This window comes from Magnolia sinica, chromosome 16 (genome assembly GCF_029962835.1).
Source record: "Magnolia sinica isolate HGM2019 chromosome 16, MsV1, whole genome shotgun sequence".
NCBI lineage: Eukaryota > Viridiplantae > Streptophyta > Magnoliopsida > Magnoliales > Magnoliaceae > Magnolia > Magnolia sinica.
In genome coordinates, this window is record NC_080588.1 from 4,126,786 (window position 1) to 4,151,557 (window position 24,772).

Here is a 24,772-nt window from a genome sequence, read left to right on the forward strand (position 1 = left end):
TGATTTTACAAACCTTGATGAGATTGCTTCATTTCAAAACTCAAATATACATGTTGAAATTGCCCTTGATCATGTTTTAGTTCCCTCCTTTGCCATTATAATTAACTTGGTTATGTGACATTACCATTTCTCTCCAAAACTTGAATTTTGATTAAATGATGTTCTTTATAGCTAATTTTCCTTCTTTCGTGATTTGAATTACTGTCTTATACTTCAAACTAAGGGGTCCTTACTCATGCCTCAATGGTAGACTCACAAGAGTTTCAACACGAAGTCATGGGTTCAAGTACCTATTGTGGTGAAAACCCACAATAAGTGTGTGTAGGGTGTGAGTGCATGTATAAAAAAATCAAAATAAATTAAAATAAAAGGAGTCATTTGGATGACTGGAAGTGATAAATGATTTATAAGAGTAAATCATTTATGGCTCATCTTGTTTCGCTGTAAGCTGTGATTTACATGAGATGAAATCATATTTGAGTGGCAGCCAAACAAGGCTTAATTCAAGGCATTCTGCGACAAACAAACAGACCAATAGCATTTGTGTAAAATGGTTGTTTCATATATTTCTCAATGTCACAAAGATTCAACAAGTTTTTCTGAATCATTTGCATATCTGTAGTTTTCATTTTTCCCATCCCACTAAGGCAAACAATATATTACAGATTCTCATTCTCTTCTAAAGAGACTCAAAAGACATTTCTCACCTGCTTCTGTGATTACAATCATGGTATGGGATTTCTAACATGTATCTTCTTCTTTCCTTCTTTGCAACCTCTTGGGCTGTTTGGGTTAGAGCTCGGTTGATTCAAGACGAGCTGGGGAATTTGAAAAAGGTGTTGTATTGAAGCGAAGGAATGAACTGAATGAAAGATTCTACCTCTGTGATTTTTACTGTGTTAGGGATTAGTATAAGACTCTGGAAATGCTGTTTACTATTGCAGATGATGCGAATGGGCTTTCAGGGAGATTGATTCCTTGGCTGCTGCGATAGAATAAGAATAGAAAAAAAACAAAAATAAAAACAAAAAATAAGAACCAACATCAGGAAAGCAAAAAAGAAAGCAGGCTGTGTTAGTATGTGCAAAGGAATTGCAAGCTACAAAATGATGTTGCTAGTTGCTACAGTCCATGATGATGACTGTTGATGATTCCCTAAAATTGCAGCTACATTTCCTTCAAGTCCCAACTTTTGAAAGTATCATAATCGTAATTATGGAAATTCTGCTTTGGTCATTTCTATTTTGTTAGACTGGTAATGTGCAATTCAATCAAATAGTGAATCCAAACACGCACTTGGGTCTGCCACGAAGTGGGTGTTGGCAGGGCCTTTTAGGGGTGCTAGTCCTACAGGCATTTGTGGGTGTGGAAAACAGAAACCATTGATCCTGCTTTCTCTGCCACAAATCAATATCAGCTCCCTCGAGGCAGCTCACAAAAATGAAAGTAACGAGTTTGAGATTACCGCATCTGACCCATACCGAAATAGCGGAAACACCTGAAAAATACCTAAGTTATTTAAGATTGGATTTGTGAGTAACCCAAATGATTGTCCATGCCAGTGTTTGGACAGCCAGGTTACACAGGCATTTTTTGTGCTTTCTACAACAAATCAAGATAGGAAATGTTCAGTCGCACTCAAAATGCTGCTAATATTGGTTTCATTAGAAAAAAAATCCTGACATCGAACACAGCCCAAGCCATTCAACCGAAGCAAATGGAAAATAACACAAGTGAAATTTCTCAAATTGGAAATGGGAAATCGATTTCCACATCTTTTCAAGTAAAACCACTGAAATAGAAATCAGTTTCCTTACCTACTTTTCTTTTTTCTCCCTCAGATAGGAGTAAAAATCCATTGAAATCGATTTATTTTCCAAGTTTTCATCATCACAAAAATGCCCCAAGCACCTGTTTGGATTCGTGTAAAGCATCGAAAATGAAATAGTGTTTCTTGGGGAACTTTATTTTAAGGAAACTGTGGGAAAGGAAACATTCTTTTCCTTGTTTGTTTTTCAATAAGATTTTCTGAGAAAATTGGAGCATGTTTCCAGATACCGTTATTTTTCAAAATAAAAAATTTCTTGGGAAATATTTTGCTAATAGTTACAGGCATGTGCTACAATAAAACATGTGGCGCATGTCAGACGCTTGAGTATGAGCGATGGCATGTAGCATAAGCCGCACATCTAGGGCATTTGAAGTTGACCTGCGGTACACATGCACATGTGAGGTACTTGAAGCTATACAGTGGCACTTGTGGCACAGGTGATGTTTATGCATTTGACACATGTGGCACTTGTAGGTAGATGGTGGCACATGTATATTAGCGCACACATGGAAGGATTGAAGATGGACGATGGCACATGTGGGACCCCTTGCACATGTTGAGTGCAAGCGAAGATGGATGGTGGCACATGAGGGGCGCAACTGAGGGGTGCAACTGAGGATTGACAATAGTTCATGAAGGACATTGGCACATTCGGCAAATATAAGGTGCTTGAAGATGGACGGTGGTAAATAAGGATTTAAGTCCTGAGAAACCCATTTTCCTTCTACAGTGGAAACTGCCTTTCTCAGGGAGGAAGGTGGGCAAATGAATTAGCTGTTTTTTTCCAAAAATGGGGAAGTGGGAAATGGTGTTTCTCACAACTTTCTGCAAAGAAAATCTTTACAAACAATGTAAAGTTAGTTTATGAGAAATGGTGTTTCCTTTCCATGAATGCAAATAGGCCCTTGGAAAAATGAAGTTAGAGAATTTATAAGAGAACTGGATTTCACATTTTCTCTAGTCCTTTGTGTTTTGATTTTACCTGTCTTGGTCATTGCAACTGCTGTTTGTGTGCCTTGCTTTGTCATCGCTTGTAGAACCGTTGCTCGAAACATCAAGCAGATAATTGAACTCGTTGTCATCTGCACAAGCTTTTTGAGATGGAGAAATGAATAAACAATTAAAATCCAAAGGAGATTGGTGCCCAGTAATTGGGATTTTTACACTCCCAATTGGTTGATGAAATACAGGAACACCCATAGTTAGCAAAACGGCATATGGCAGTAAGGGAAATGTTCATGTTGAATTCGGCACCGATCATTAAAAAAAATTTTCAAAAATTAAAAAATAAATGGTAAAAAAACAAATCCAAAAATTCGATGAATGCAGACTTCAGGTTTAATATGGTCTGGATTAAAAAATGGAGTAAGAAGAAAAAAAAAAAAAAAAGGGCTTTATACGCTCATATTCGTGTATATCCCATATATAAATAAGGTTTAAATAGAAATTTTTAACTAAAAATTATTAGACTTATTATAAGTATGAACAATAATGCATATAGAAAGTAGAATGGTGTTCTCGGCTTCTCCCAAATCCGTCCTTTTCTAGTAATCATCATATAAATCAATCCATCCCTATAAAAATACTTCAGTTTCTATCAATTTTATCAATGGGTGATGACCACCCATCCCTATTTTTGAATTGACCCCAATTTTTTATTTTTTTTTTATAAAAATTGTTTTATTGAATATATATATATGTGTGTGTGTGTGTGTGTGTGTGTGTGTGTGTGTTTAATTTGGTACTGAGTTTTGTTTTTTTTTCCCCTATGTTTCGAAATGCATGCAGTTTTCAATGGTTGATCAATTATACAAGTATTTTTCAAAAATACAGAGTTTAACAGAGTTTTGCTAACTGTGGCCACAGTGCCACACCAACATGGGCCATCCCATCATTTTTAAAGTTAGGGCCCATGAAATCACCAATGGGTGTACTAGGGCTGTAGCTCTTGCCAAATTGCATGCCTTTCTTTCCCATTTGAAATGTGTGCCTACATGCACACCAATTTGAGCATGTGAGCATGTGTAAGAGATCATGCCGAATCATCAAGCAGGCCATGCACGTATTTAAATATGGTTGGTCAACCTGATGACCAAAGTGGCCTGATTTCTGGGCCATGACACCTAATGGGGCCCACTTGATGAACCAAGGTATTCAATAATGGTGACAGTGGCCCAAACAGCTACAGGCTATTGTGACTGTTATCGGCCCCTGTAACGGCCATTATTGCCCCCGTAACAGCCGTTACAACCCTGTAACATTCCAAAAATGTATCAGCCCTGTACCAACCCGTAACAAGTTTCCAAATCATGTGTTACGGCCCCGAATTGCATAATGGGCATCACCATATCGTTACGTAATGATTATTGCAGCTGTAACATGACTGCTTTGAATACCATGTGATGAATGGCTCTAGTTTGCAAACAAGCGCCTACGATTTGCAAGTGTGAGATAGATGATAGACCTTCTGTAACTTTTGATTCCTCCATCGAAAAGCTTAGAAGTGGCTGCTGAGTCAGTTGCTTGGGTGCTAACTGCAACTCGGAAAGGCGCCTCGTCTCAAACTCTAACATCAGTTCATGCTCTTTAATCAGCTGCGTACTAAGTAATCTAGAACCGGGGCAGACTCTCGGCACTAAAGCAGGACAAAATATCAAAAGTCAATGGACATTATAGGAAGATGAGAACGGGACTTGCTCGAGGTGAAGAACTGAATCCACCCACACACATGCTGACATAACAGTCGTGTGACAGATACAGGCAATGCATCAGGTGGGGACCACCATGAACATGCACTGGTCTACAAAGAAGGAAGTTCCACTCATCAGGTGGGCCACAAGTGCAAGTTAAATATGGAATACAGCCTACTAGTCATATTTTCCAACTGCCCATATTTCTGGTACTACTGTGGCCCACCCTCATTGTACACCAGGGCATGTTCAAGGTGATTCCCACCTGAGGAAAGCCCTGATCTCACACATGGGGCGCGTAGGCACGTGTAGAGACAGGTCCTGACACTGAATGAATCCTCCAAGGAAAATGATTGATTACATCTGCATTGGGTGCATCCATACTCACTTGAGTGAAGTTCCGCGTCTATATCTACAAAGTGAGAAGGACAGCACATTGGAGGGTCGGTTTTCCCTGTATACTTTCTGCAGTGTAAGAGAATATTCAAGAGTTACAATTCAACGGTCTGAAAATAAGGGACCTAAAATGAAAATGAAGCCTAATTCAATGTTGAGGAATGCAACTTCCACATCCCCTCTTCAATAGGGCCATGAATGGGTACCCGATGGACCCGACCCGACTTTAACGGACCCAAGTCCCCTCTTTTGGACCTGTTAAGAAATTGGATCTGGGTCAGGCCTTACATTTTTTTACCCAGTTAAAAATCAGGTCTAGTTGGGCACGGGTCAGGTCCATGTGATGGACCTGGTTAAAGTCGCACCAAGTCCCAGGTCAGGTCCAGTTAGTTTTTTATAGTAAAAATATATACATTTAATATTGATGATTTTAGAAACAAAGCCACACACATGTAAGAGAGACCATTTACACACCATACGGGTGTCAAAGTGGCACTTGTGTATGATCTAATTCATCCATCGGGTGGGCCCAACCATGAAAATGCTCTAATTTTTCCCAGGTTGAAACCTAGATCCAAAGATCTAATGGGTACCAATGAGTACCCGAACCCAATCAGATCTGGATTTTGGTATTCAAGAACTAGACCAGACCCAGAGGGCCCAGACCTAACAAGACCCAAACCCAATTATAATCCAGGTGGGGTACCATAAGGCCCGACCCAAAGTGACAGCCCCAATCTTTGGGCACCAAATACAAACACACCATACATGCCAACATGGCGCATGTGGCATCCAGGACTTCCATCCGAAGGTAGATAGCTACATGTCTGATGCTAAAAGGACAAACAACTGATTTGTTCAAGGCTGGGCTTAGGTCAAGGTCATTGGTTTGTGGCATCAAAGGTCAGGCCAGGCCTTGCCCATCACTGTCATATAGAAATTTTATATTGGGCCAGAATCAGTGCTGATAAACTTTAACTGGGTCGGGCTTAGGCATAAAGGGCCGTGTTAGGGAGTTCCAAATCCGATATGTTTAATAGCTAGGTATATATTTCAGGTCCTGAATCCAATCCGTTTAGTAATTGCGTCTATATTTCAGCTAAGACCCAATCAATTAGTATATGGGTCAGGTTTTGGTCAAGTCCAAGTACAAATCAGTTGGTTTTGGGTTGGGTCTGGATCAATCATAGACTAAGAGAATTCAGTCCTGACCCACTTCTCTATGGATTGGGTTTGGGTCGGCTTTAAGTTGGTTTGGTCTAATTTATAATTCCCTATTTAATATAGACTCCAGTTAACCCATTTTCCCAAATTATTGAACACCCCCACCCAGTTTCCAACCTTCCCTTTTAAAGAGTCAGGAAGAAGAAAAGGCAGAGGTTAGGCTGCATCATCCAAGATGCTCCTCAACACCTACATTCTGCTAATGTGGCTTGCAAATGCCTTTGCTTCCTCCTCTGCGGCGATCCCTCCCAACTTCACTCTCCCCCAACCACTGCCAGATCCTGAATCTGTTGTCCAGGACATCCAAAGAAGAGTGGAGGAATCTGTGGGGAGAAAGAGGCGAATGTTATTGGGAGGATATGCAGATTCATCTTCGTCGTTGTCGTCGTCGTGCCTGACTGGAAATCCAATAGACGACTGCTGGAGGTGTGACCCCAACTGGCAGAGCAGCCGGCAACGACTAGCTGACTGTGGGATCGGATTCAGTCAGAATGCGCTGGGGGGGAAGAATGGGCAGGTCTACATTGTGACCGACTCATCGGACCACGACCCAGTTAATCCTACGCCAGAGACACTACGCTATGCGGTGATCCAAACAGAGCCACTCTGGATCATGTTTGCGGGGAACATGCTGATTCAGCCAAAGGAGGAGCTGATTGTGAACAGCTTCAAGACAATTGACGGGCGTGGCGCAAATGTGCACATTGCAGGTGGGGGTTGCATAACGATGCAGAACGTGAGCAATGTGATCATCCACAACATCCACATCCACCACTGCATACCCAAGGGCAATGCGAATGTGAGATCAAGCCCCACACAGTATGGGTGGCGATCAAAGTCAGACGGGGACGGGATATCCATATATGGGGCACGGGACCTATGGGTTGACCACTGCTCTCTGTCCTACCGCACGGATGGCCTAATTGACATGATCATGGGGTCGACAGGGATCACGATATCAAACAATTACTTTTCCCACCACAATGAGGTGATGCTGCTTGGGCACAGGGACAGCTACCTGCCTGACTCGGCAATGCAGGTGACAATTGCGTTCAACCATTTTGGGGAGGCCTTGGTACAGAGGATGCCGAGGTGCCGGCTCGGGTACGTCCACGTTGTGAACAATAACTTCTCTCAGTGGGAGATGTACGCAATTGGCGGGAGCGCCAATCCCACCATCAACAGCCAGGGCAATCGGTACATGGCCCCAACCAACCCCTATGCCAAAGAGGTGACAAAGAGGGTGGATACAGATGAGAAAAACTGGAGTGGGTGGGATTGGAGAATAGAAGGGGATATAATGGTGAATGGAGCCTTCTTTGTGCCCTCAGGGGAGGGGTTAGGGGCCAGGTATGCCAAAGCTTCGAGTATGGAGCCCAAATCCGCAGCACTCATTGACCAGCTCACAATGAACGCTGGTGTCTTGGGCGGGACTAGGGATAACAGCACGAGCATCGCATACCCAGGTTTCAACAGTGATGGGTCCGGCACTAGTGTGGGGTTGGGGAGCGGCGGTGATGGTGGAAGTTACTTTGGAATGGTATTTGGGAGTGGGACTAGTAGCGGCGCCCCACCACCACCTTCCTTGTTTTTGTCTTATCTAATTATTGTATGGTTTTCCCTAATGATTTTGTACATGAGCTCCACACCATGGAAATAGAATTCAAAAGGTGCGATAATCATCAGGTCGGAAAAAATAAAATAAAATTAAGCAGGCAGCTGGATGTTTTCTTTCTGAAGGTCTTTAGATTTTAGTTAATTGCCTTAATTGAAGGACTTTTAAGGGCCGTTTCTAGACAGATACTAGTTGGTGGTCTAGGACAGTTTTTTTTTTTTTTTTGGATGGTCCAAATCCAACCCATTTAAAAGTTGAGTACAGGGATGGTCAGATCGGGCCAATTTTGAGAGGTTCAGACTTGGCTCATTTGATAATCAGAGAGTTGTTTTGAACTTAGACCTGACCCATTTAACAATCAGAGTGCAGTTTTGGACCCAGACCCAACCGAATGGAGCCAATTTAAGATCTGTTTATTATCGGATTGGATCCAATTACACATCCAGTTGACCCAAGTAATTTGCACACCTAGGTGGGCTTGGGCCTCAAAAAAGGACCACCTTTCTTGGTTGGCAGCTCAAGCATGGATTTACATTATCAAGTCAGGCTGAGGCTGACTCCTAACCCATCCCTACATACATGTATTCGGGCAACATCGATAATAAACATACTCATCTAAAGCATTACAAGCATGCATGTTGAAAATATGAATGCAACCAAGCTAAGCTAGGCTTCCCTAAGAGAGATATATAAGTAAACATACAACACAATCATATAAGTCATTGCACAAAAGTTAATAAGAAATTAGTTTTGCAACTTGAAATTCTGATGGTGCAACTTTCACAGAGATCAAGAAGATGACTGTGAAGCACCAGCCGCACCTACTAGACTTTGACAAAGTTCTTAAAGTGGTGTGTGATTCTTCTCACGTGGGCAATGGTCGTGTCCTTACTCCTTTGTCAAGAGTCGGGAAGGGCACCCAGTTGCATATTTCAGCAAGAAGCTCAATGACACATGAAAATAGTACTCTACCTATGACGTTGAATTCTATCCTGTGGAACAAGCCTTAAGCATTGGCGGCAATATTTAGTGAATTGATAGCTCATAGATCTTTTCTTTTTTCTGGGCTTTACCATTTTCGAGCTTTAATTGACCTTACGGCACAAAAACAATACTTATGACATCGAGTTTTATCTTGTGGTACAGGCCCTGAAAAACTGGAGGCCCTATTTGGTGCATCAAAAGTCTGTACTCTATTCTAACCATGAGCATTGAGGTACATAAACTCCCAAAAGAAGTTCATTAACGACACACCAAGTGGAGTGCATGCATTCAAGAGTTTACTTTTTAATTAATCCTAAACATCAAGAGGGCATATAGAACAGGGTAGTAGATGCACTCGGTAGAAAACATAGCTCTCAATTACACTTCCAGGATAGATTACATTGTCGATAACGACTATGAAGATTTTCGCCATTTCATTTGCTAGGTCAAATGATGAGTATCCACAGTTTTCCCTACATGAAAGTTACTTATTCTACAGTACAAGGTTATGCATTCAAAACGGCTCTTTGTAACAGCTAGTGGAGCATGAGCTGCATTCTGGTGGCCTTTCAGGTCTATTTGGGATTTTACAATAGTCGAAGATCAGTTCCATCGGCCAAGAATCAAGAAAGACATTACAACTATTATCTAACAATGCCGAGCATGTCATCTTGAACCATGGGAAAACCTTAACATAGACTTTTTCTTGGCGCTATCAAGATAGAGTGTGGCCATGATTCCACCTATGTAGTAGTCTATCCAATCTCCAACATGGTTCATTTTATCTCATGCAAGAAGACTTTAGATGCCATGGATATCGCAAACCTTTTTTTGAGGGATGTAGTCTGACCACATGGCGTTCCTAAGAACATTGTGTTTGATTGAGATACTAAGTTAATGAGTTACGTTTGGAAGAAAATCTGGGAAAAAGATGGGAACCGAACTAAAATTCTCAAGTGTGAACTATCCCTATTGACTAACAACTAGAAAGAGGTGGTCAATTGAGGCCTTGGAGAGTTATCGCGATGTCTCACAGGAGATCATATCAATATGTTGGACAATGTTCTACACCAAGCCAAGTTTGCCTACAACTCCTCAATGAACCATATGACAGGGTTAACTCCTTTGGAAATTATCAATTGACTTAAAAATTGGCAGCCTATGGATCTGATACCTCTCCCAACTACTACCAGACTGAATAAGGATTGAGGATTTTGTGCAACATATCAAAGGAATACATTAAGATGTCAAGTATAGGCAAGTAATGAAAACTATAAAGGATACACTGACATGAGGCGACACTTCGTACAATTCAAGGAAGGTGATTAAGTGATTGGAGTTTGACGGACGACGACAGCGACGGCGGTGAGTTTGACGACGACAACGGTGATGGCGACGACGGCGGTGAGTTTGATGACGACGATAGTGACGATGACATAGAGGTAATGTTGTCAAACTAAACAATGTCTATAAGCGGAAGAAACAAAGGAGATGACGGCGTATCGAAAGTTACACCATCAGAGGGCAGAGATAAAGGGAAGGGGCGCCTATTAGAAGCTGGACAATTACCAAACGGTAACAATGAGAGGGCTCCAGAAGTCGTAATCGGAATCCAATGGGTGAGAGTCGCAGGAAGTACGCTTCGTACCCCACCCTCTTCGTTAAAGGTTACCCTCATGGTTGGTTCCCACTTAATCTAGAGAAGATTTTTGGGTGAGCGGGAGCCGTCATGGACGTAGTTATGCCTACAGATAGAGTAACTGGCGTGTATCACGGATTCGCTCTAGTCCGCATGAGTAGCGAAGCTGAACTAGCCAGGGCGGTGGCCATGTTTCATGGAGTCAGCTATGATGGTAAAAAAATGTTGGTTCAAAGGGCACGATTTGGACCGGAAACCCCATCTGCTTCTGCTAACCTGAAGCAGCCCTCCCCCAAGAGCTTCCAAACCCTTGGATCATCAGAGCATCCTTCTAGGGCCGGCTATTCGACCTTCTATTCGCTCCAAGGGCCATTCTTTTAGAGACACTCTTATTCAAGGTCCAAACGGAAATATCTCGCCCACATCGGAGCCGGAAGGGACCCCGATTGTCCCGAACAACTCTGAAAGTAATGAGAATTTGGATGAGCAGTCAGACTTCACTGTTTCTGTCGACCAAGAGATTTTCGAGAAAAATCGAGCAGAATTGGCTAAATCTATGGTGATCATAACGGAAGAGGGCACATCGATATCGACAGTCAGGGAATGGATAAGAGAATGCACAGGCTTCCAATATGGTAACTCCGACATTAAGCCCTTAGGGTTATAATGCCCTTTGGATTAGAGTGTGTCTAGGCCTCAACCCAGACATGTTAACAATGGCGGGTCACTTGCATGCCTCTGGTCCGATTAGAAAAATCATGGCGTGGGATGAATTCTCAATCTTTGGCAAAGAAAACATTTGGATCCTCATTTGGGATATTCCAATGGAGTGTTGGTACAACGAATTCCTCATCAAAGCAGCATCACGCCTGGGATTTCTTCTCGAAATCGACTCCAAGACTCAACTGGGGGCGGAATTGGGCGTTATCAAGGCTCGGGTGAGAAGCGAGAAAGGCTCTCCCCTTCTGACCCACGTTCGTGTCAAGGTGGATAATGGGGTCATTTTGCTTCCGGTCCAGAAGGAATCCCCAGAGTCGATTCAACCCAAATGGGGAGATGTGTGGAGCTCTAGGGATCAATGGGGCAACCCTCGGTGCAGATGCAGGAGAGACCGTGGTAAGGAGTTCAGGCTCCATAATCCAGCAAAGGGCTGTTAGACCGCCTGCAGCGATCATCAATCAGGACAGCATCCAGCCTTTTCAAAGGGTACGTGGCAGCTTCTCCTCTACTTCTGCGTCTCGCCTGGCAAACGATATCCCTGGCGTCGGCGTGAAGATATCAACTGCGTCAGATATTGCGACACGTGTCCGGGAGCCAAAGCTCCCTTCTAGGTCGGAGGACCTTTTCACTCATTAGACAGCTATAGTGCAGACACGTAGCCTCCCATATCATCATATCCCGAGAAACATTAATTACGACGCAGCTTCAGCTAGAGGATCTCGAGGCGGGTCGCCCGATCTCCCAATCAATGGTAGTAGGGCCATCCAGATGGAAGATCGAACGTCATCCCCTACGCTGACATCTCTCATTGATATAGGTTTTGTTGAAGCGGGTTCATTCTCGACCCGAATCCAACTCTCTCCAAGCAAACGCGGCTCGCTCAAAGTATCCGAACCCGTTTCTGTAAACCCCAAACCTATTCTTTTACCACACCCAAACCCCAAACCCGACATACCTCATCATACTACCTACACCCAAACTCATTTCCCTGTTCCAAGGTCATCTTCCCGTAACCTTTCTCATTCGGTGTTGGGCGACGATATCTCCAGAGGAGATATGTCAGAAAACCTGCTCTCCGAGTCCATTTCTACTTCATCCATCCCTTTAACTCCAGCCAACTCCGCGTCCAAGTGCAAAGACTAGGCAGACTTGGGCCCCCTTACTATGTTCCAGGAGGAGATCTCCAGCAATGTGATAGTCGCAGAACCTTTTCAGATGTGCTCCGAGATCCCCCATCAGCAACAGGGAGACAACTCCATGGTGATCATGGAAGGCAAAAGTAGAGAGAAAATTTATGAAGAAATTCATGACAAAAAATGGATCAGAGATGCAATGGGTCAAGTGGGCCGCTCGCTGGGCCTCTCATTTGGTAACAGAGCAGAAGACTTTACTGGCCTATTCCAATACATTGAGAACAGGGGCAGGCCCCCACCTCCAACTAGGACCCCTGCCAAACAAGTCACCCACTCCGTCAGCAACAGAGAGCTTCTTAGGCTTCAACCTTCTCCGGCTTCAGCCTCCACATCTATTGTTAGATGTGGACAGAAGGGTACTCGGGGCATCTCAGTTCCCCAATGATCATTCTTTCTTGAAATGTTAGGGGAGTCGACTCCAAGTAGAAGCAGAGCTTCATCAAAGGTTCTATCAGGAGAGAATCCGGATGTCATTTATCTTCAAGAAACCAAAGTCCCTTCGTTCTCTGATCATCTTCTGGCTACACTTTGGGGAGGTCAGGATGCTAAGTTCGTCTCTTTGGATTCAGTTGGCTCTACGAGAGGCATCCTTATCACTTGGAAGTCCTCCAAATGGGACTTGCAGACTTCCTTGTCGGGTGCCTATTCAAAAGCAGTTATTCTCCAAGATAAGTTCTCCAATTTCCGTTGTATTATTATTTCTGTTTACGGTCCTAGTGACGATTCTTTAAGGCTCAACTTCTGGGACGAGCTGATTGCCATTAGACAGTCCTTTTCAGGCCCATGCTGTAACGTGGGTGACTTCAACGAGATTCGTTTTGCAGAGGAACACTCTCGTAAAAGGAGAACCCTTGTCATACAATCTTTCTTCGATTGGATTCAATATCAGGAACTAGTGGATCGTCCTCTAGCAGGAGCCAAATTTACTTGGTCTAACGGCCGCAGATCTCAGATTCAGTCCAGATTAGACAGGTTTCTCCTATCCACGGACTAGGTTGAGGAGTTCCCTACAGTGAATCAGTTTGCCCTTCCTAGAACGACTTCTAATCACTGCCCTATTCTCCTCTCGGTAATTGATGCTAATTGGGGCCCCAAACCATTCAAATTCAGTTCAGCATGGCTCAGCATCGACGGATTCAAGTAGAAAATTGTGGAGTGGTGAGCCTCTTTCTAGGTAGATGGTTCCGTTGGACACAGGTTCATGTGCAAACTTAGACTCCTTAAGGAGAAAATAAAAGATTGGAAGGAAGAAGATCTTCGGAAGAGAGAGAGCGAAACTGAAGCTTTATTTGTAGAGCTGCATCAGATCGACACCAGTGTTGAAGGCAATGTCCTCCCTATGGATGTTTTATCTAGACGCATTCAGATCATTCAACCCATTTCCTCCAGAACCCTCGGAGATGAATTATCTTGGAAGATAAAATCGAGGGCTAGGTGGATCTCAGAGGGCGACAAGAATACTAAATACTTCCACAGCCTAGCTAACATGAGAGCTCGAGCAAAAGCCATCCACAGCATCACCGTAGACGGCAGACAGGTTGAGGACAAAGAAGAGATATCTAAAATAGTTGTGGATCACTTCAGATCAGTTCTTTCCTCCGAGGGATGGTCCAAACCTCGATTTGACGGGATCCCTTTTCTCTCGCTCCTGAGATCGGAAGCAAATCCTCTGGAGGCTCCGTTCTCAGAAGAAGAGGCAAAAGCGGCCCTTGATGCGATGGAAGGAGACAAATCCCCGGGACCTGATGGGTTTCCCATGAGCTTCTTCCATACTTTCTAGGACAGTGTTCGTCCAGATGTCATGAACTTCCTCAACGAATTCCACTCCAGGGGAAAGCTACCCAAGGGTATCGAAGCTTCATTCATAGCACTTATTCCCAAAGTTGTTGGAGCAAGCTCTTTTTCCAAATTCAGGCCCATCAGTTTGATTGGTCGTCCGTACAAATTCAGGCCAAAATTCTATCCATAAGACTATTGACAGTTATGGAGAAGCTAATTTCCAAGTATCAGAATGCTTTTATAAGGGGTGGACAGATCATCGACGGTGTTTTAATAGCTAATGAAGTTTTTCACTCTTGTCACAGGTCTGGGAAGAAAAGTGTGTTTTGCAAGCTCGACATTGAGAAGGCTTACGGCCATGTGGATTGGGGATTTCTTCACTATATGCTTCTCCGTATGGGTTTTGGAGATAATTGGAGGAAGTGGATCAAGGCCTGCGTCGAATCGCCTCATTTTTCAGTCCTCCTTAATGGTGTTCCAAAAGGGCTCTTCCCTAGTTCGAGGGGTTTACGCGAAGGTGATCCCCTCTCTCCCCTTCTTTTTCTCATGATTGCTGAGACTCTCTCTCAGATGTTGCTAAAGGGTCAAAGCGCTAGTTTTTTCCGAGGTATTTCAATGGCAGGGGTAGTCACACCGATATCCCATATTCAATTCGCTAACGATATGCTTATCATGACGAAGCGGATTCTGAAGCCATCAACAATCTCCACATGACTCTTAGATGCTTCGAGGCAGTTTTAGGGCTGAGAATTAATATGGCCAAATCCAAGGTTTTTGGGATCAATTTATCGGATCTGGAATTAAACGCTTATGCTGAGTACTTGGGCTGCTCGCCTGCCCCGCTCCCGACGCTATTTGTTGGCATCCCTCCGATATCGATGTGGAACAAGGTTGTGGAGAAATTTCAAAAGATGTTGGCCAGATGGAAATGTAGGTACTTATCCATGGGGGGCAGACTCAATCTCATTAAAGCGGCCTTGTCCAACATCCCTACTTACTTCATGTCCCTCTTTATTTGCCCGCTATCTATTTTGCTTCGGATCGATAAGCTAAGAAGAGAATTCTTGTGGTGCGGCAAGGAAAATAAGAAGAATTTCCATCTCTTGGACTGGCAAGATGTATGTAGACATTTCCAGGATGGAGGCGCGAGCATCAAAAATCTGAAGGTGATGAACAGGGCCCTTTTGGGCAAGTGGTCCTGGAGGTTGGGTTCAGAGCCAGAAGCCTTATGGAGCAGTGTTATCAAAGGAAAATACGGATCGTCACCGGGAGGATGGTGGACCAAGGAATCTTCAACCTATAGAGCTTCACGCATTTGGAAAGGAATCCTTTGCTCTAAAAATTTTGTTGTTGAGAATATTGGCTTTCATTTGGGGAACGGGTCGGCGATTCAGTTCTGAGATGACCAGTGGTTGGGGGAAATGAGGTTGAGGGACAGATTCCCAACTATTTACCGCCTCGTCGTCAATAAGGATAGTGTTATCGCCAGCTTTTATTCTCAATCCGATTCAGGCATAGTTTGGGATATTAGTTGCTGCAGAAATCTTTATGATTGGGAGGTTACTGAGTACGCTGATTTAATCAATCAATTATCTAGGGTGAACCCGATCCAGTCTAAGCTAGACAAAATTATTTGGACAAGAGACAAAACTTCCCGCTTCTCGGTTAAGTCTCCCTACGCTGCTGCCCCCCCCCCCCCCCCCCCAAACCTTGGCCTCTCCTTTTATCTGGAAATATCCCGCCCCTCCCGAATTTATCTGTTTTGGCTGGCTCGCGTCTAAGAATCGGATTCTCATGATAGACAATCTAAAGAAGAAAGGTATGCAGCTAGTCAACATCTGCCTTTGCTGTATGGGCAGCGATGAATCAGCTGACCATCTTCTCGTCCACTGTCCCCTAATCTCTCAGATCCGGCAGGACTTTTCTTCCAGATTCAACGTTAGCGGCTGCGTTCCAGCTTCTGCCTCCTCTTTGCTTGCACACTGGCACGGCTTCAAGCTGGGTAAAATCAGATCAAAGGTGTGGAAAATGGCAATCCTTGCTATCTGGTGGGCGGTCTGGAAGGAGAGAAACGACAGATGCTTCAACAACTCTCAATCTTCAGCTCAAGTTGTGGGCTTAAGGGCAAAAAAATTACTAATTGAATGGGCAGCAAATGTTTCTTACCTTAAGGATTTTAATTTTCTGTTTCTAGGCTTGTAGCCTTTTTGGTTCTGCTATCGCAACAGCTCCCCCCTGTACTCTCTCCTTCATTTTTTTAATATAATCCCGTTGCTTTAAAAAAAAAAAAAAAAAGCCTACATGATTTCCTCGAGGAAAATATAACAGGCAACATTTAAGGAATGTGGGTCCCACTATGTCAAGAAGCAACTTGGAGAAAATGCATATCTCATCAAGCATCTGCCTGAATTGAAAATTTAATCCCATCTTCAATGTGGAGTATTTGACCACCTAGGCACATTCTTTGGACACCATCAAAATGAGAATAAAGAAGACCAAGCAATTCAAATACCTAAAGTGCCAAAACAGTGTGATGAAGTGGTCAAAGATTTACTTGATCAACTTATCATGTCTACACATCAAGGTGGGTATCAGTTTGGTGAAATGGAAGTGTGGTCCAATGTCCAAGTGTATATGGATTTCTAGTGATGAACTTCAACGCATCAACTCGGAGCTCATCGAGATAAACTTGTGTTCTTCCAAGCAGGGGGATCTGATGCAACCAACCATTTGGCCTGCAAATGACCTAGAGTGGATATAGTACGCCCACCCAATTACACATGTGAATCCACAACAATCACATGTGAGGATTCCACAACAATCACATGTGTGACCTTTGTTCTTTATTGACGAACTGTATTAGTTCATTTTAAATATTGTAATGACCAGGGTACCCTCACTTAAACTTAGGACATGTTTGTTTCACCAATTAGCCCTGTTATTAAAAGGAAATGTGTCATCATTGCGATTTTACCACCACCAAGCCAAACACGGGAAATGTCGGTCAAATGCAAGATGTATTTAGGAGACGGCTAAAGGAATTTGTAATCATTGCACTTTTTCATGCCATTATCATGAAAATCTCAAATCCAAACAGCAACATTGGTGGGTTTTGGTGATGACTTGACATTAAAGTAATATACAATTTTACCGCTAATACACCAAACGCAGGAATCGGTGGTCAAATGCAAATGTTGTCAGGAGAAGTAATTTGTAATCATCCCTCATTTCCTTTACATTCCCATGGTAATTGGTGAAATAAACAGACCCTAATAGTAATATTCGCAAATGGGATATTTCATCTTTTCTTACTAAGGCTTTTTTTGTCTTTAAGCCTATATAACTCGTTGATTGTAATCAACCTATGTAATAGACTATTAGCTAGCGCTTCATTGTAATCAACCTATGCAATAGTTTATTACATTGCGCCTGTGGGAGCTTTGTGCTCTCGTTGCAGGTCCCCATCCCAGATAAAGGAGGGTTGCATCAGGTTGGTAGCCAATGTCATTGTGCCATATCTTTCATCATGAATATTGTCTTACGCATATATAAAGTCTCCTTAGTGGATGTGTCTAGTACAATTAAGTTATTGGGAAATAAAGTTGCTTTGAGTTCGTGTTTCTTTGCCTTGAAAGAAGAAAAGAAAAGGGGAGCATGGGATCTCTAGTTCTTGACTAAAAGGATTGTTGGATTGTCCCCACAACCTTTATTCAGTTTTTCTTTGATCAACAGGCACCTCTCATTGCATCAAATGAAGTCCTATGTGTAGACATCCTGCTTCTAAACATAAGATACAAAAAAGTCTCAATATATTCAGAATTTCCGGAGTTTGATCTCAGTGAAGTCTGAGGTTTTTAATGGGCCAGGGTCAAGTCCAGGTTGGGTCCATATTAGGTTGATCCAAATCAGACCAATTTAGAAAATGGTCCAAGGCAAGTCAGATCAGTCTAATGTTGAGAAGTTTTGAACCTTTCGATCAAGCAATTGAGGCGAACATTTAGATCCGGACCCTGACCCACTACAATGGAAATCCAGACCCATTTATCATCAGTCACCATTGGGTATGTCGACCCAACCTATTTTTACCCCTAAGCAGTAAGCATAATCCAGGCCATTGATGCGTCATATCTAGAAGGTTCTTTATATAGAGCTCTCATTCTAGGACTTTAACTCCTCAAAATCGTAACAATCTTCTGCTAGCACCATACATGTTCCTTCCCACTCACTTTCGTCTTCTCTAGCATATTCTTGTGCATAGGTCTGGGTCCCATTTAGCAATTGCGGCAAACTTTTGGACTCGGAAAAAACAGGAAGGGTCCAAATTCATATCCAAACCCATTTATCATCGGGTCAAGTCTAAGGATCAGGTCTATTGTCTGGTCGACCCAGCCCATTTTTACCCTAACACATAATCCGTGGCATTGATTTGTCATATCTTGGAGGTTCTTGGCTCTATATAAAGATGAGCTCTCCTTCTAAGAATCACTCTGACTCAGAACTATAACAATTTTTTCTTAGCAGTATACATGTTATATCCCACTCATGCTCATTTTATCTAGCATCTTAGCAATGTTCTTGTGAATTGCATCTAATTGTGCACATGAATGAGGACTAACTCGAATAGCATTGAAGCATTGTGCGAGAGTAGCACGAACAAGGGAACAAAGGAATTATGAGGTCTGTGACAGCATGCTCACCATTCATTCCTCCGTAGATGTTTTGAATGGTCTATATAAGTTTTGCCAAAAGGAGGGAGCATGAGTTGTTAGGTGCAATGTTATGGAGAAGCCCTTGGTAGATAACAGATATAGAGATATGTTTATATAAACATTACCATCATGACTAAACATAAGGGCCTGTTTGATTGCCACTTAAAAATGAGTTCATCTCATTTTCATTAATATCAATTAGGTATTAGAGATGACAGTTATATAAGTTGTTGGTTATATTTTTAATGCCCACCAAAAACTTTGATCTCTAATACGCATTTTACGATTTTAAAAAAAGAAGGAAAAAAACAAAAAAGAAAAAGAAAAAGAGAGAGAGAGAGAGAGATGAACTTAAGGTTGGCAACCAAAGTTACGTAGATCGCGGGCTGCTACAGAACGTGGTACGGGAATGGGTATGCGGTATGCTACTTCCTCCAATGCGTGGTGTGCTAGGGATAGACCATGTGGGTTGCTCTAATAGATACACTAGCTAAAGATCCTGCATGCATAATATTACCATATATGCATGTTGTTGCACATCAAAGTATGATCTCTATGTTCTTAATATAGATTAAGATTACAAATTAATCTACACCAGAGTATAGAACCATAATTTCAGATTGGTTTAAAAAAAAAGCAATCCAGATCGTAAATTACCCATAATCCGGGTCACAGGATTTGGAACAGAAACTGTAGGGGGTTGGCGATTTAGGTAACTTTGGTGGCAACCAAACACACCTAACTTTTTATGACTTGAGTAAATTGCTTAGTGCTATCTTCCAAAGAAACTTTTGCATGTGATAAAGTTTCTATTTATCACTTAGTTTCTGTTTTCCAAGCTTCCTAAAATGCTTAGAGAATTGGTTGCACTAGAAAAGTGAAACCAATCCATACCCTTAATATAGCCAAAAAGATCGAGAATTAATCTCATAGTCATACTAGAAATTTTAGTTCGTTGCTCTATGTTTTGAACACTGTCATAAGCAGAAAAGCAAGGAAGATGCATCAAATGCTACAGGTGAGTTTGGATGCAATATCATATCAAACTGCAATAACTAGTTGATGTAGGACAATTAACCACTTGCTCTAAAAGCTCGAACTGTTAGAGTATCGCAAATTAATCCCTACATCTCATAGGTTAGGACCTCGGCCGAACCCCCCTCGTGGGCCCCAAATCACATGGGTACCGCCTCACATGGGCCGCCCACCCTGAGTGTGTCCCCGCATCCCACAGGCTACGCCACTCAAGCCCGGTGTGAAATGCAGATTAATCACCCCCGGTGAGGAGTCTTGAACACGAGACCTCCTCTGTGGGCCCCACCCACCCTGAGTGTGCCCCTGCATCCCACAGGCGACCCCACTCGAGCCCGGTGTAAAAATGCCCCTGCATTACTAGTTCAATAAAGTGGAACTAACCAGACTGATTTCCTTCCTTTGCATTCAGATTGAGGAACGGGGCTATGAATTTTGCAATTCAAATTTTCTTGTGCATCCAAACACAGCCAAATTGGAATTACCACCAAATTGGGATGGGATCCCCATTAGACCAGTGCCTAACCGCTTTGCATTTGGGGCAAATCAAGAAAACAGAAATGACACTAAGCAGCATTCTATTTTCCCACCCCCAATCCGAATTGCCATAAGAACAGGACCTTGTTATCTCTCTTATCCCTATTGAGATTTGCGCAAGAGGACTGCCAAAGGCATTTTTTATTGCATATTTCCAACCATTTTAAAGAAAGCATATGCATTTACCTGTCAACGAGCCTCGACTTTTCCTTGTAAGGCTTAACAAGAACACGAGAATCACAGACGAAATGTGGATTCCCCTTTTGTAAAATCAGCTTCACAGTCTCCGGAAACAAGAAAGTTACAAACCCAAACATCCGTTTCTGCTGGCAGGGAATCCTTACATCCTGAACGGGCCCAAAGCTCCTGATAACCAACAAAAAGTAAAAATAAATAAATAAAGACGAGCAAACAAATACTAAGAAACCCATCAGAGAAAAGAGCATGATTTCATATGACGGTTATCGATATTTCATTACATGAAGTAGTTGGAGACATCATCCTCAGTGAAGGTGCTTTCGGCAGGAAAAGTCAGATAAATCTGTCTAGACCCAGCAACTACCGCCGCCAGATCACTCCTCTCACTTCTATATTCCATATATTTCGGAGCATCTTCTGCTAAGATTACAGAATGCTGTCCATGTGGTCTGTAATCCAAATACCAAAATCCAACCGTTCAATGTTAGTAAAGGAAATACCATGAGAGAACATTGATGCATCTTATGGCCGAAAGTGATGAGAGGGGTTCTATAATCCTCGTTTTCATGAATACCTATACTGTTCCCGAGTTTCCAGATGCACAAGTGGTGCTCATGTTTTGGTGATCCAGCAAGTCCATCCAACAGCATGGATGGACCAGGTGGTAGATCCCAGACATTCAATCTTTGGCCTGTTTCCAGTTGAATGTGAACAGTTGTTGTATTTCTTTTTTAACCATCTATTTGCAGGCCACCAATGGAAGAGTTAGAAGTTTGTTCCAATGAAGAGATATTCAGGCCATGGCCGATATCCATGGGCAGTTTGAAGTGAATCTGGATACTGAACCATGAGTCCCACTAGTAAAAACTGAATTCTTGCAGAATATATATATATATAGATATATAAGTGACAAAGAAATACGGAGTAGAATTTAACCTGTCAATGAGCCGAATGCTGTTATTCAATCGAGCGAGCAACTTCGTCAGGCTGTAACCTGCCTTCCCATGTCTCTGGCTCTCCGTGAGATACCCCTCAGCTTGTAGAGTCTTCCCGTACTTCTCATAGTACATCATCGGCAGAGAGGCAATCGAGACAGGCATCCCTTTCCTTGATTTCAAGAGCTCCATAATCTCCAATTCCAGTTTCTCGAGCGACACGGGCGGGAAAACATGGTCTTTGTCAACCAAATCATTCGAACTCGGAATAAAGATTTGAGAGAAGCTATCCGGAAGGTCTAGTCCATGTAAGTACCTACAGTTTGTTCCATGCTTACAGTAGCCTTTCTTGAAGTAATGGCAAGCTTTGATGGGGAATTCAGGAAGGCTCGGCGATCTCCTACTCCGTGCACTCAAAGAATCCAATGTCGATTCGGGGTAGCAATAGTTACCCAAGAAATCAGCTCCGACAGGGCTTACATGCTCAATTTGATCCTCCATGCTCAAGAACTGAGCTGGATCATGAAGGAGGTAGTCATCTTCAAGCAAGTCTGCAAACGCAGCAGGATGAACGAAATCGAGGGCGTGAACCTGTTGCTGGTCGACGGAAACAAGCTGTGGCTCCCAATACTGGGCTGCAGCAGCCTGGAAGGTTGTGGGAGAAGAGAACGGACGAGACACCACCGGAGTGAAGGGTGTGAATTGTAGGGGGATATCAGAAATGGGGGGTGATGGCTGGATGAGAGCACGAGGAATTGGAGCCAAGACCGGCAGTTTCGAAGACAACCCAAGATCAGCTTTCGCCTTGCTAATCAAAGATAGCAACTGGGTGTCAGGGCCAAACGCAAGCCGTAGCATTTCCTTTTCACCATGATCTTGTAAAAGGAGGTAGCCGATGATCTTCGAGACATTCTCAGGGTCCAGTGTCTGGATTCTATTGGCAACGATTTTGGTAGACTCCGAGAAATCCATTTTATACACAATCTCTGCTGATACCAGACAATAATTAAAGGGGGGAAAAAAAAGAAACTGAAAATATTCTCAAAAATCAACAACCTAAAACATATTTACGAAACAAAAAAGATTGTTCAAATAATCATAGTTCTATCTCAGATTTTTCATTATTTCAACATGGTAGTAACTACCTAAGCCATGTGAATTAATAGCCTTGGAAATTGCTCTAAAACAGCAAAGAAAAAACACATTTTTTGTCCAAAAAAGGGAAGGAAAGAGATAGTATCAATGACACAACACATGGACTAAATATATGCTATTTCCAAATAAATTAAAAAATAAATGCAGTAAAAATAGTTTAAAGGTTACAATTAGCAATAGAAATCAAAAAACGCCTCGTTTGATGAGTTTGAGCATAAACCCATTTCCAAGAACTGATTTTTATAGAAGTATTTAAGAAAAAATCATTAAAATGGAACTGCATGCAGGACTTGAATAAGAAGGAACAAAAACATATTTTCTGTTGATTTCAGCACAGACCCACTTCAAAATTTCGATCTTTTCACACAAAATTAGAAGAGAAGATGTAAAAATTGGGATTTTTAAAGCAGAAAAGAAAGAAAGTATCACAAATTCACACGTCATATTTAAATTAAAAATACCAAGAAAAGATTGAGCAAAAACCCACATCCAAAAATCCAATCTTCTTATACAAAAACCAGATTTTGACACAGTTATTTCCAGAAATGGATTTTCAAGGAGCAAACATTTCTAGAAATGGGTTTTCAAGCAGAAGTGAATGAAAGTAAAAAAAAAAAAAAAGTGAAGATGGGTACCTTCTTTAACATGGATCTAGAGATATACACAGAATCTGTGTGCATATCTTATGTAAGAAGAACATCTGCTCTCTCCCGTGACTGAAGCTATTATCCTAGGAAAGGAGATATATGGATAGCTATAGAGGCCAAAGGATACTTTGTATTGAGTTCAAACCAACACCTTAGGGCCTGTTTGGCCGGGCAAATCCCATGAGATTAGGAGGGATGGGATGGATTTTAAGGTAATGATGGTGGTGTCAGTGGATTGGTTTAAGATCATGGGATTCCCATATCCCAGGACAAGTTCGCTGGGTCTGTTGGGCACGCCTGGTAAGGATTTTACCTTCCAATCCGTCCTACCAAGGGATGGGATTAATTTTAAGATAATGATGGTAATGTCAGTGTATTTGTTTTAAGATCCACGGGATTGCTTATATCCCGGGACAAGTTTCCCGGGTCTGTTTGGCTCTTCATCCATATCCTGGGGTATGGGGATCCCATCCCTCCTAATACCGTGGGATCGATCAGAGCAGCCAAACAGGCCCTTAGTGAATATATATCCTGGTGGGTTTTTTTTTTTTTTCATCTTGCATTTTGTAAATTTGAGGAAAATAAAAGATAATAATTTCATTTAAAAAACTAAAATAAATAAATAAATAAAAGAGAGAGAAGACATGGTTGCAAGTTGACCATATTTTAAAAGTGGTGGTGATTTGTATGTCAAGTGAGGCAATGGACCATATCAGGTAAGAAATGATCACCTACAAGGGATTATGTGAACTTTCACATGCAGCCATTTATCTCCTGTACCAACATGTATGCAATATATTATTCATGCAGTGGGTGGGCCACGCTATGATTATCACTTATCATGAAAATCAGCTGATACAATGTCCTATTCCCGTGGAGAGTAAGCGACACCAGGCCACACCATCATGATCACTTGGTATGAAAATCGAGTCGGTACAGCTACTGGGTGATGCCAATGGCCCCATATCAAAGGCTTATACCATCATTTAGCATATATTAATTCAAAATAAATCAATTAAATATCTCATCAATATAAGAGTTGTGGAAAAGATGGAAATTTTGATTCATGGCTGCTTTTTTGTTGAAATACTATCGTTTGATTTTATTTTATTTTTCACTTTAAGGGTCCAAAAAATGTCCTTTAATATTATGGTAAGATAATTAAGTAATTTTGTATTCACAATATTTCTAATCGAGACATATAATTTGGACAATTTAATTTGAATTATTTATATGCTAAGCATGCAAATTTTAATATTTGTGTATAGTTCATCACTCTAGTGAAGTATCAAATTTTATTTTATTTTTTTGAGTGCATAATGTAAGAAATTTTAGTACATCTAGTGTTCCAAAGTCCAATCGGACCTGACCCGGTGCAAGAAATGATCACATGCAACATTTATTGGTGAGGACTTTCATGTAAAACCATTGCTTTCAGGCACATGAATGCTGATGGAGCATTCAATGTCACTTGATATGAAAATTAAG

At 42.1% G+C, this 24,772-nt stretch overlaps 2 protein-coding genes across 7 annotated transcripts; one reads left to right on the forward strand and one right to left on the reverse strand.

Annotated features, from left to right (window-relative positions):
* Positions 1-540: 540 nt before the first annotated feature.
* LOC131229705 (zinc finger CCCH domain-containing protein 18-like) lies at positions 541-23,438 on the reverse strand. Of its 6 annotated transcripts, none has more exons than XM_058225694.1 (9): positions 23,273-23,438; positions 21,484-22,468; positions 20,829-20,996; positions 20,536-20,715; positions 4,910-4,986; positions 4,296-4,466; positions 2,814-2,922; positions 881-982; positions 541-800 (listed from the first exon to the last, which is right to left on the reverse strand). In XM_058225694.1, exons 2-8 carry the CDS (start codon positions 22,452-22,454, stop codon positions 907-909), a joined length of 1,752 nt encoding a protein of 583 aa, XP_058081677.1. In that variant the 5' UTR covers positions 22,455-22,468; positions 23,273-23,438; the 3' UTR covers positions 541-800; positions 881-906. The 6 variants fall into 6 exon arrangements, with proteins under 6 accessions (XP_058081677.1, XP_058081675.1, XP_058081679.1 ...); XM_058225692.1 differs by having other exon boundaries at positions 881-985; XM_058225696.1 differs by having other exon boundaries at positions 541-982; positions 2,814-2,913.
* LOC131229266 (probable pectate lyase 5) lies at positions 6,344-7,801 on the forward strand. Its single transcript, XM_058225170.1, has one exon. The coding sequence runs from the start codon at positions 6,344-6,346 to the stop codon at positions 7,799-7,801; it is 1,458 nt and encodes a 485-aa protein (XP_058081153.1).
* Positions 23,439-24,772: the final 1,334 nt, after the last annotated feature.